General features: G+C 37.8%; 1 protein-coding gene across 2 annotated transcripts in view; it reads right to left on the reverse strand.

The window, feature by feature from the left end:
* GDA (guanine deaminase) overlaps nt 1-13,614 on the reverse strand; it is a 31,432-nt gene that overhangs the window by 7,312 nt on the left and 10,506 nt on the right. For both annotated transcript variants that reach the window (XM_015849128.3, XM_032441247.2), the window contains exons 5-13: nt 12,623-12,728; nt 9,932-9,959; nt 8,503-8,610; nt 7,598-7,705; nt 4,847-4,944; nt 4,061-4,128; nt 3,507-3,653; nt 1,762-1,880; nt 670-697 (exon numbers count right to left, since the gene is read on the reverse strand). In XM_015849128.3, coding sequence (XP_015704614.2) covers nt 670-697; nt 1,762-1,880; nt 3,507-3,653; nt 4,061-4,128; nt 4,847-4,944; nt 7,598-7,705; nt 8,503-8,610; nt 9,932-9,959; nt 12,623-12,728 — 810 coding nt within the window. The remainder of the gene's footprint in view (nt 1-669; nt 698-1,761; nt 1,881-3,506; nt 3,654-4,060; nt 4,129-4,846; nt 4,945-7,597; nt 7,706-8,502; nt 8,611-9,931; nt 9,960-12,622; nt 12,729-13,614) is intronic.

The following is a 13,614-nucleotide window of genomic DNA, read 5'->3' on the forward strand; positions in this document are numbered from 1 at the left end:
AGAGAAATCAAGGAAGTCTGTGTACAAGTAGGCCTTGACACCAGGCTTCTAAACAAGGAACGTGAACACAACAAAACACTTTATCTAAGCTACATCTCTTGCTGACAGGATCTTTTGTCCGAGATACGTATTTTGCTAATGATCATAAACATTTTGGTAGTGATCAGACAAGGATGATGGCATATAACGCTCAGTTGTGAGATTCATCCAGAGGTAACCTTTGGTTCCAGGCCTGCTGTCCAGGCCTTTCAAATGCAATTCAGTAGACACAAAACCTGTAAGTATACATCTATACAGTGACAGTTGCTGCAGATTGTCTCAACTAATGTAGGTAACAGGTGGCAGTACCAGTCACGTACTACAAGAGCAAATGACCTGCATAAGTTGTTTGTTCTGAACTGGTGATTGGCAACGCATAAAAAAAGTCAATGCTACTTTACCGTGAATAACAATCTAGCTCATGCCACAGATGAAGAAAACTGTGGTTACAAATCCGGCAGCTAAGCCTGTGTATCCACTCATGTCAAACTGCATGCTTTAGTATGTCAGAAAGAACAAAAATTATACTACACAATTTTTACCAAGCAGTTTGAAATGAATGTAAAGCAACCTCCACACTGCGAGAAGAACAGAGACATATACAATAATACAGGAATATTTTGAGCATACCAAGATAGAGGAACTTCTGGAGACAGTCCTGTGAGAAACAGAAGAAAAACATTCAACAAGCAATATTTACAGTCCCAGATCAAAATTATTTAAAATCTGAAACAACTGATAAGAATAGTTTTTGTAAATATGCTAATGAAATTAAAACAAACTTAGTCTACATGTTTTTGCATAATTGATTTTTATCAAAGAAGCTGTATGTGTCTGAAAGGAAATATTGCACAAGTCTGACAACATAAACAAAAATATAAGTGAAACAATAATAAGCTCTCCAATTTATTTACTTATAGGAAAATAAGACACAATTCTAAGCAAGTTTTTTAGTCCTAGGAACTGATAATTTAGCTAAAAAGGTTCAGACAGATATTAAAAATAACTCGTTCTGGAACTATTTGAATTAGGAACAAGATTTTGAATTACGGAATTTAATCTAACCCAAATTCTTGTAGCTGAAACAGAATAAGAAAAAAATTACCTCATCCAGTTATGCACACGTTTCTAGGTAAATAGAGACAGTGATAGCCATCTGGCCTCATCAGTAAATTCAAGTTATTGCTGTTCACTGAATTTTTTTGATCATACAAAAATCTGTTTGAGAAAGTGTCTCCACTATCTAACATGAAATGTTCTCATATGTTGCAAAAAAGCTGTGCTCTGAACTCAGATTAGTTATCTTTAGCTCTTCCTCCAGTTTACAGTCCTAGTGAAGCCATGGTAGTTCAGCCTTTAACTAGGAACAGCTTGCCATTCTTGAGTGTGAATTCAGAACATTAATAAGTTGCTTTTTCTTTATGGCAGTGCTTTGGTACTGCAAATAGTGAGCTCTAACGATCAGCCAGCTCTAACAATCTGTGCATTGACATGCTACATGTATTTCCCCTCAAACTGACATAACTGTGCCTGCCACTGAGGACAGAAACCTTATAAAAACACCTCTGCACCTCTTGGGCTGAATTACAGACAGCAGTAGGGCAGTTCACACAATTCTTGTTACTGGAACAGCCACGAAGAGACTTTCACACCGGCTATAACACAGACCTTTGCTACATTATTTCCAGTTATTTTCTGGATCATTAATCATGATCAGGTTACCTCAAAGGTATCAGTAGAGAACAAGTCGAAAGGGCTGTCTGAGGCTTTAGTGTTGATCAGCAGTGCATCAAATTCTTTGCCAACCTCAAAGTTCCCAATAATATCATCCAGTCCTAGAGCTGAGAGAGAAAACAAGCTTTTGCACAGATCCTTGGCACAAGTCTCTTTCTGTTATATGGAAGCAGCTAGGGACTTACCTCAGGTGTTCGTGATTTTTAAAAAAGCAAGAATTTAGATGAATGCATGGAAAAAAACATGGAAGCAAGTAAAGTAAGTAGGTCAGCAGCGTTTTTAAGCAACTGTTCCTTAAAATCATGCCTATTTTGGTGAACTTGTGAAAGGCATCATTAAAGGGTAAAAGAAATCTGGGAAACAATTGCAACCTTTCTTTTAATTTTTGTTTTTTGAATATTGTCGTCTGATTTTGTGTCATTGCAGATCCTACATAAAGACAACTAGCTGTTAAAAGCGGAATAATAATTACTAACAATGCCAAAATACTGAAGTTCTATAAGAGGCAGTGAGAGGAAGTAAAAGAAATAACAATGTATATAATAACATTCACCTTGCTAAAGAAGCCAAAGATTTAATTGTTTGTGTTTATAAAACAGCATAAGTATCTTTGGCAGGTTGTATAGACATCTTACAATAGTAGATAATGACAAGTTGTGCTGAGAGGATGACTATGGGTAATTAATAACAACCAAGAACAGTATGGTGACAGAAATGCTGCATCCAGGTATGCTGGTCCCATGCCCAGCTGTCAGACTTATCTTACAGTCTGTTATCCAGCTTTGTTAATCCAAGCATCACTGCAGTCTCTGCTTCTTAGGTGCACAAACACTGAAAATCAGTAGTTTCACCCAAAGTGAAGGGGGGGGGGAGGGAGGGCGGGAAGGAATACCTTAACACAGACATTTGAGGCTTCTTGTAAATAATTCAGGATAGTCTGAAGTTGTTAAATCATCTGCATATTCAATCTGCTTTTCCAACATTCAGGCGTTAAACTAAGTTATCAAAAAAGTTAATTTCTGCAAAGAATTTGTCCACTTGCTTTCATATAGCTCCCATCTGACAGAGGAAATTCAGTTATAAGTAGTGCATGCCAAGAACTTCACAGTACATTAAAAATGTTTAAATATGATGTATTCTTTTTACATTTGTGAGCAGAATGCAATTTTTAGAATAAACACAAGAGGGTGACAAGCATTTAGAGTTTCAGCAATCAAGTTATGGTAAGAAAAAAATTTAATTTAACTTTCCCTGAATTGTATTTAGCAATGGTACTGGAAGGTTGTACTAATAATTTATATTCTACCCTTGCAAGTAATAGAACAATTCAAAACCAGCACATAAAACAATTTTTCTTGTAAACTTAAGAGCCCAGACAAAAAAACACCTGAGAGTACCTAGGAATGGAAACCATCCATGAGTCTTTCTAATTGGTGTGACAAAGTTACAAGCACCAATGAATAAGGGCTTAAGGTTCTTTCAAAGAAAATGTACAGCCCTAGAAAATCATTAAGATGCTTTTATTAAACTATCAATATTTACAGAAGCGTATTACTGCCATGATCATGGTACTGTTATGAAACAGAAGAATATCTCTGCCCAAAAAAACGTGTTTTGAACTTCATTCTGGAATTAGGAAATCCTTGAGTTTCAGTCACCTTTATACACATAGAGACATCATATCAAAAACAGGGGTGGCTTTCAATGCATATCATAAGTAAATTTATTCTTACCTTGGCTTCCTCCTAGAGTTGCTAGTTGAAAAGCTTCTTTAAGAGTTAGTCCTGCTTCACTCACTTTATTAATTTTAAGGGCATTAGATGCTATCACCGTTTTCCTGATTGCATCAAGCATAGAAGCTGAATATCCACCAGCAACATCTAGAAGGGATCAGAAACTTAGAAACACACTCTGGAAACAACTTTGGTAATTTATTATGAGCTTTACTTAAGTGTTACAAAGCGTAGGAGGTGTTGAACACAACAAGTGTAGTGCTATGCACTGTCTTTAATTATGTGATTCCTAACACGTGTTCTTACATACAAGGTCAGGTAAATAAAGCACAATGCAGAACTCAAACAAAAATCAGAAAAGCTGTTATTCAGGCATTGCTCACACTTGTGAAAGGAACAAAACTTCACAATTTTTTAATTTATTTTTTTTACCACCTCCAGAGAGTGATAAAAAAGTAGGTCCACAAGTTGGAGGCATGCTGACTTCCAGTAAAAGCATGAGGGTAAGTTTTTGTGTCTTCTACAAGAGACCCTTCTTAAAGCAAATTACCAACCTGTGCCAAGGCCAACCTTCACATTGTGCTTCAAAACCTTTCTTACGTTTAAGATGCCACTGCGCAACCTGGATTGGAACAAGAAATGTTTTCTGTGTGATACATACAGTGAAAGGTTGGTTTCTGCAACTCAGTAAGAGGTGAGTTTTAGGGCAGTTTCATGAGAAGGGTTCTCAGGGTACACGTGATGGATCAGGTCTTCTAAATGAGAATAGAGCATTTACATTCATAAATCTGGATGACAGACTTTAAACACTAAAAGTAAAAGCAAATTTTCCCAACAGAAAATTTTAGTTTCCTGAGAAAATAGTTTTAGAGTTATGTGCTGAAAATGAGCTCTCAGCACATATGTGTAAAAAATCCAAATATGGTATAAAATATAATCCATGAAGGTGGGAGGTCATTTCACATGTGCCAGTTAAGTCATGGCAAACAAGATAATACTAATCACATTAAAAGCAAAATGACATTTTAACATTTAGTACAGTTCCCTGGTCATATACTGCTCCGTATCTCACTGCAGTTAAAATATGAAAGACTATGCAGCACCTTCCCATTTTGCAAAAATAAGTAAGTAGTTTTGGCAAAAGGGAAGCTGGCCCGAATCTGCCATTAATACAACAGATATAAGAAATAAAGCTTTAAACAAGAAATATTCATACATATGTGATTATACTCAAAGATTACAAGTCAGTCCAGAGTAAACTCCTTGCTGTTGGAATGAGGGTACTCTGTGAAAAACAGCTCTATCCAAACATACACCATCATCTTCTTTTATTAACTTACGAAAAGTTAGAACTAGGGCAATGTGCAACTGCAGCTCCTCGAAGATTAAAAAGTTCCAGCTCTTCTTCAGACAGATAACAGGCATGAGCCATCACTGTCTAAAAAGAAAGAGAATCACCAATTTTACTCAAAGTAGCATTTACTTCAGTACCTGTGTATCTTTGCTGCATTGCTTTTAATAGCCAATAGGCCACCTGCAACCAGCAAGGGAAATAAATGCACATATTGTATGAAGCTCTTGAAATCAAGAGGGGAGGGGAGCTTTCACTAGCATCAGTAGGCTTGGCATATCGCTCCCTGAACTATTATGCATTTATTTATACAGAAAGACAGGGTGCTACGGTACTTTTTGGTAGCTGTGATTGTCACACAGTAGCTGCATGAAACAAAATCAAGAACACTCTACTTAGCATAACACTTGCAACTTTATTATGTGTATTCACAACTACCACAAGAAGTGGAAGACTGTATATGCTGAACATTTAATGCGTGTCCCACTGCATCTAGAGTTTTTAACAAAGTAGACTGCATCTGAAATATTCTTTTAATCAAACCAGCTTAATTGCTATGTGTCCATGTTTGCTTTCTTGCCCTGTGCTTCTGATTTTATAAGTAAGTATATTTTGCATATGTTGAACAGAGAAATGTGATAGTATCATTTAAAAGGACATAAAACAATTATTAGATCAGACTACTTTGGATTACTTCATATGCCAAATACCCACTCAAAGAAAAGAATACGATATGGCAAGAGTTGTTGGGCCCTGTAATCTAATGATAAAAATGACAAGTGCACTGGGACTATTTTCGCTAAGCATCTACTAGTGTCACTGTATCTTTGCCTTCTTTATTAATTAAGCTCAAATTAAACTGAGCTAGCAGGGGGAACAGTCACATCTTAAGTTAAGGACAAAGATTTGGTAGCTGTCATTTCATTTTAATTGAGGTTATTTAGTCTGGAAAAGAAGGAGGGTGAGGATCCTCTGCGACTATCTGAAAGGAGGATGTAGCAAAAGTGCTGGTCTCTTTCCCCTGGTAACATATGACAGGATGCAAGCAAACAGCCTCAAGTTGCAGCAGGGGAGGTTTTGATTGACTTTTGAACACTGGGATGAATTTCTTCACAGAGAGCGTGGTCAAGCACTAGAACAAGCTGCCCAGGGAAATTGTGAAGGCCCCATCCCTGGTGTATTTAAGAGACATATGACATGACAATAATGCTTTAGTGATGGTAGATCAGGTTGATGACTGAACTTGATGTCCCTGAAGGTCTTTTTCAACTTAAATCATGCTATGTTTCTATTAAATATTTCAGCCACAGCCCTGAGAAAGATCATTAAAAAAATCTGTTATCTTAGTACTGATGGCATGGGAGAGGAGAGTGTTGTTTTGTTATGCTTGTATTTAATAGGATGCTTCCACACCAAAGAGCCTAGCATCAAGAGTGACTGGTAACCCCACATTTAAGTAACCACTGTCAGTGCTACAGATATAAACATTTGACAGAATTGAGACTCAATCTTTCCTGGCACAAGTTTCGCCTCTACTACATAGATACAAACAAACTGTGGACAGTGCAATGCAACAGAACAAAATTAATACTGCTTGTGCAAGTTTTCAAAGACAGAAAAGGGAAGTTCAATCATTAATCCCTGTCAAGTTTCCAGCTTTCCTTCATGCCTTTGAAAATTTTAAATTTTAAATATGAGGAAAATGGAGTACTGCCAAAGAATTATCAGTCCTACATTACCAGTGGTGCCTAGTCTCCACCCAGTCCTCTGAAGATCCTTGGATACAGGCTCAGGGAACATAGAATCATAGAATCATAAAATCACAGGTTTGGAAAGGACCTACAAGATTATCCAGTCCAGCCATCCTCCCATCACCATTACTACCACAAGCTACTAAACCATATCTTGTAGTTCCTCATCCAGACGCCTCTTGAACACAACTAAGGATGGTGATTCCACCATCTCCCTGGGCAGCCATTCCAGTGCATGAACACTCTCTGAGAGAAAAAGGTTTTTTTTTTATGTCTAATCTAAACCTCATCTGGTACAACTTGCGGCCATTTCCTCAGGTCCCGTTTGTTGCCTGGGAGCAGAGACCAAGCCCTTCCTCATCACAACCTCCCTTCAGGAAGTTGTAGAGTGAAATGATGTCTCCCCCAAGCCTCCTCTTCTCCAGGCTAAACAATCCCAGCTCCCTCAGCCGCTCCTCATAGGACTTGTGCTCCAGACCCCTCACCAGTTTTGTTGCCCTTCTCTGGACACGTTCCAGGGCTTCAATGTCTTTCTTGTAGTGAGAGGCCCAAAACTGAACACAGTACTCAAGGTGCAGCCTCACCAGAGCTGAGTACAGGGATATGATTGCCTCCATGCTCCTGCTGGCCACACTATTTCTAATACAGAAGGAAGCCATTGGCCCTCTTGGCCACCTGGGCACACTGTCAACTCATGTTCAGCTGAGCATCAACAAACACCCCTCAGTCCCCTTTTTCTTCACAGTCAAGAAATTCACATAAGCATACTACAGTGTTTCTCTCCCATAATTTGAGGTAAAGCATGTGTTTGTCTAAAATTTCAGTACCTTCATTAACACTCGTGCAACGCAGAACATAGAAACAATTTCTCCCACATACCACTTATGTTGACAGAACAATACAGACTTTCCAGATAACTACAATTAACCTGCTTATATATTCTACACAGATTAATCTAATCTGTTTTGTGGAAGCTTATATGCAGCTACCTTGCTGGTAAGCAGCTTGTTTTTATCATACAAATCTGTGTAATTCTGGTAGGCAGGAAACATATTCTCCACAACTTTGAGTTCTTCTTCAGTCTCACTTATGTGACTCTGCAATAAGAAAATAAATAACAGTGAGTTCTTTAAATAGCATTAAACCTGACATTTCAAACTTCTGAGCAACCTGCTGCTGCTAAGTGCATAATGATACAAAATAATCTTTGTAAAGCCTATTGTTAGACATAGCACTTAGGTTTCTATTTTCATTGGAGAGATGCTTGTAAAATTAGTTCCATTTGTTCCTTTAAAACCCATTTGAGAAGATATGCTTGGATAGTCCATCCCAGTGGTCTGGTAACATAGCAAATCATCAGGTATTTGGCAGATGTTAAAGTAGTAAATAAAACGATAGTTATGATCATGATGTAAAAGAAGAATAGCAGTGTACCACAGAAGTCAGGCAAACACAGGAAATTCTAGAACATTAACAGCTTTAAAAAAAGATTTTAAAAAAAAAAAAAAAAAGATGAGTAACTGAGACAGAAAGATAAGGAATTCTCTTCTACACATCTGCCCTGTACAGAAACAGCAGATGGCAGAGAAGCAGACAGTGCAACCTTGGACAAGAGTCAGTGACCTTTACCAACACAAGGGTTGCTCTAACTCACAATACTTTGTGCCAGTCTGCCATTTAATGCACCATATGGGATAGATGAATTGTGAATCCTTCAAGCTATGAGCACTGTAGAGGTCATTGTGCTCTTGTACAGTACCGTTACAATTTTAATTTAAGAAGAGTTTAAAAGTTAACGATGTCATTCAATTGTCTTGTGGAAACTTTTTAAATTGGCTGGTCATTATGGTTTCTGCCCACAACATTTATACTGTAAGCAGAGCTCACAACTTACCTGCACATGGAGATCATGAGTTTGTGCTAAATCACCAAGTGCACGTAGCAAATCTTCTGTGCAGGAAGGGCCAAAGCGGGGGGTTACTATGGGCAGTACCCTTGGATACTGAAAATATTAAAAAGACATGACTGTGATCCTTCATACGTATTAGCAACCAGAATTATAACAATATCTACTGGTCATTCCTTACTACATATGGATAAAACTATAGTCATTTTCTTATTTTTATCAGAAATGTCAGCACAAGAAGAGAATCAAGGTTTCTCTGAAAACAGCTTTAATGAATTGAAGTTCTTATTAGAATTCTCTCCTCCAGTGATTTTACAAGACTTCAGCAGAATCACTGGATGCTTCTTCATATTTGCTCACAGTCCACATTCATCATGAGAAATGAGCCAGATGAATAACCAGATTTGTTTTTGAGTCCTTCAACTGTGAGCACCAAATTGCTAGTAAAGTAAAACTGCAAAGTTATGTAAAGCCAAAGCATTTGCTTGCTTGGTCCTCTCCTCTCACCTTGCAGTGGACCAAACTGCTCCTACCATCCCTATACTGAACAGATAGGATGATTAGTGGCACCACTAGATACACTGTACAGGAGGAAACAGTGGTTACCTGGACTACTTTAGCTCTCCTGGGTTAAAACTGTCATGAAGAGTTAGACAATGCCTTTGCAGCTCTGCCTTCAGAAACTGGCAGTACCTCCCCTTCTTGTGCACATAGAACCAGCAGAGGAAAGTATGTGGTAACTTGGCTTGCAATTTCTTATACCATCTCTGAGACACAACAAGCTCAAGGCATCTGCACTTCAGTCTACTCATTAATATACATGATCTAGATATTAAGCCTGAGGCGTCTATCCTCAAATGTGCAGAGATATAATTAACAACAAATTAAACCATCAAGAACAAAAGGCTGATATGAAAAGTAGTACTCCTGACTGCAATACTGGAGCATCAGCCTGTGTCTATCTTTAGAAACACACTGGAAGACGTGGTGACACAAAATACTGATTTGATAATGGATTAGTAACTGTGCTGAAAAGACATTGCTTCCTGTTGCTGAAAACTTCTATTACTCATCTAGCTACGTGCCAGAGACTTCGGGACTGACTTTCACCCTTCCTTAACAGAAAACTGTTCTCTGCCAGATGCTTAACAGTTTGAAGTGAATAAAGAAAATTCACAGAACATTACATTTTTGTGCTCTGACAAATCTGAATCTGCTTGCTATGAATCAATTTCACAGCATCATGACTTGCAGAACACTTTGCAGAACGATGACTTCTGTCTGCTACTCAGAAAGGTCTGTGTATTTATTGATTTGTCATGAAGTCAGCAGAATCTGTCAATGGATTAACTATTTCTTGTATGCACACAACATTTTCTGAATACAGGTATGAATAGAATAGGAGAACTCTACTTACTTGCCTTTCCAGTAGCTCTCTAACAAACCTGAAAATGAATTGGAAAAAAAAAAAAAAAGAAAGAAAAAAGCTGTTATAAATATCATCTGTAATCTGTATCATAATTTATGAAAAAAACAGAAAATATTTACTTAAATGTCCTTTTGAACACTTGAGGCATAGGTTAATATTTGGACCAGAATCTCAGTTTACATAAAAATGTGCACCACAACCACGTCAGGACAGTCACAAGACATTATTCTAGACAGGAATTTGATCCTGAAAATGCAAAAGCTTCTTCATTCACAATAATATTAGACAAGTGGTAATTACTTTGAGTTCTTACTGGAAACAAAATACATTACAGTAAATTCATTGAAAATATAACTGTACAGTGCTGCTGCAAATTCAAAGAAAAAGAAATCTTACCTATCCACAAATTTCAGTCCCAGAAATAAATAGAGTTTGAATTTAAATACCACTTTTAAAAGATGCAGACATATTTCATATGTTGCTTACAGTAATTATAAACATCCTCATCCACTTACTGAACCCTTGATTTTCAGGAAATGCTTGTACATCAAAGAAAATACACTGCAGATTTACTTACTTTCTTACATAAAAGAAGCTACTTCAGGGACAACTACAGAAAGCTCCAAACTGCCAATACGGATAGTTAAGGCTGTTCATGGAGCAACGTGGGGCAAATGAAATCCTCTCTGGCTTTGAAGGGAAACAAAATCCCCAAATTGGACAGGGCCTCTGAATTTTTACATCACAGATTTTAGTCCAAGAATACCCTCAATTTAGTCACAACAAACACTGGATCACATTTCTCTTCAGGTGGAAAAGAAAATGATACAGGAGGCTAGATTCACAATACCAGTGCTGGTGCCATATCACCATCTGGAAGTGACACCTATGCTCAGTTTCTGTAATGAGCAAAGGAACTTTCACGCCATCGCCAGACAATATGAGTTGGATTTCTGTCTTTCTTCTTATTGACTCATCCGATATGTCAACTGAATATTTGCTATATCACAAACTGCAACACAAGCATCATCCAAAACCTCAGGATGGTTATTTTCATTCCTTTACACATCCATTAAATGTCAGCAGCACTATTTTGAAAATGAAAAACCTAGCCATAATCAATCGATACTTCGTTGGTATGCACACTTCTCTATAAAGAAATAAGCTCAGGTTCAAACATCTTCTGTAGAATGGGTTTGGACATGGGTCTTCCTCTTCCAAGTGGACCGTTACCAGTGGCACATGCAGTATTCTAGCTTTCATTTCATCAGCTTTTTTTTTCCGTACTCTTCAAAGCAGAAGGGCAGACTGAAATGAAACACTTGGAATTGCACACTGCCTCCATGCATACAACACAAATATTTCCATAGGTTAACTGCAAAGAACTGAAAGCTTTCTGATGGTATGATATATCACATTTCTTATCTTGGTTTTGTGTTGTTCTTCTAAACTTGTATTGGTGAGGTTCAGGCCTGATTAGGTGAGTGCCACCAACAAGCAAACTTCTCCAGAGGGCTGTGGAGTATCTGTGGCACACTCTCACCCACTGCTGAAGAACATCACTTATTAACCAAACCTCATGAGAATGGAGCAAAGACATGAAATGTACTTAAAGGAAAGCTATATAGCTCATTGTGATACTTTAAAAATGGCACAGCTAGTTCTGACAGTCTCAAGCCCCTTCATCAGTACTCACCGTATTACAAAAAAAGAGGGATTTAGATAAATAAAAGCAAATATTAGCACAGCACAAATGACTAATACTATAAATTTTAAAATGTCTTCAAATATAAACACCATTAGAAACCTATTACTGTTTCTAAGTTTTAATGACACTGTTCCAGTATGATTTGCAAAAACAAGCTAGCAATTTTACTGAAGTGCTGTAAGAGATTTAAAATACTGTTCAGTATTTTCTCTTACAGCAAGGTATTTGAAACATTTACGAGGATGCATAAATAGTAGCATGAGCAAAGTCATATTTCAATGCTGTGAATGTAACTGTATGCTGTAAATGTCCAGCAAAGGTGTTTAAGTATCTTCAGAGGGTAGACACAGAAGACATGGGAAACCCGAGTCAGCAGGCACCCATGCTTCAGTCCTGGATTCCCCTCTGAGCTACAGTAAATCCACCATGCATATTGTTTTTACTTGATTCTCCTGCATCCACTCATTTGCAAGTTAGAGTGTTTTCAATGGTGTTACACTGTAGGAAAAGAGGAACACAGAATATCTATGACTGCCAATTCCTACCACTTTAGGAATCAAACTTTATTCTAAACAGGAGAAATAGTTAATGAGAAGAAGAACTTAATGGGAGAAGAACTTAATGAGGGAAAAGGAACCAATTCCCTAACCCACCATTCCTGTCAGGTCATATAACTTCTCCCCACACAACTGTGAAGAGGAAGCAGAAGCCAGGCTACAATACAGATATGTCCTTTCCAAACCATGCCACTGCAGTTTCTCCCTTTGGAAGAGCCACAGAGAAACTGCATATGCAGTGCAGCAGCTGGGTAAGCATGAATCACTAGAACAATAGAAAACAATACTGCAGGAAGATCACTTCCTAGTAACACTTCCTACATCTGTAAATCCCTGATCAGCTCCATGCTCATGTCTCAGATGTACTAAAATGTCTTACTTCTAAAGGCCGTGCCATCCTTTTAACCATCTTACCTTTCCGTCTCTTGAACAGAATCAGCTGTAGTCTCTTTATAAAGTGGTACAGCGTCATTCATATCCATACAGACCTTGCCAACAAATGCTCTTTGCCCAAATTTATCTGTTGAGATGATAAGAAAATAAAATTCAAAACTACTGCTTCTCTTAAAAAACTGCTCCCAAAGACTGCATTGAAATCAAAATAGTAAATTCCACCCCTGAGAACATCACTTAAAATGAAGAGAATCCATGGTATTTGAAGATAAGAATCTTCAAGGTGGGGCTATACTTGAAAACTTTAAACCAAAAATGAGATAAGTAGGAGTTCTCCCTTTTCACATTAATATCCAACTCTGAGTTATAATTGAGGGTCGCAACCAAAATTCTTCATGGCAGTGACTGAAGATGACTGCTGCAAATTGATGCATGAGGAACTCATGCTTCAAGGTACTCATGGATTATGTCCTCCAGCAGATGAGCACTTTGAGCTGAAAAAGCCAAGAAGACATCAACAAACCTTCTCTCCATAAGAAAAAGAAAAGAGGGCTCCAGCATGCCTCCCATTTGTGGCTGGAGCTACTTCCAGCCTCTTTATTGAGATTCATCAATACCAGGATTGAGAAGTCAGGTGTAACACAAACAAAATGCATAAGCTTGTAAAAATGTTTCTAAGTTGGATTTATTTTGCCTGTCTTTGATGTCTGATTTGATGAATGCATTGGCTTCAAATTCCTAGGTTTCCTACAAAAATCAGGAAGACTGGTAAATATTGGGTGAGATTCTGATTTAATCACTTTCCTGCAGGAGATGTCCTTCAAGAAATCCTGCAACAAACATAAAACTTCCACAGAAACAGCAGCCATCTGTGACCATGAACAGAAAGAGGGAAGAGATGAAGGGTGCATGGAAATTTTTTATGCTGATTTCTATATGAAACTTCAGCGTATCAGGAAATTAAAGCACTCACTGCACCTGTTGTCATTCAGCCCTTTAATCCTCAAACAGCA

The sequence above is a fragment of the Coturnix japonica genome, chromosome Z (assembly GCF_054131305.1).
Source record: "Coturnix japonica strain WE chromosome Z, WE-NBRP24, whole genome shotgun sequence".
NCBI classification, from domain to species: domain Eukaryota; kingdom Metazoa; phylum Chordata; class Aves; order Galliformes; family Phasianidae; genus Coturnix; species Coturnix japonica.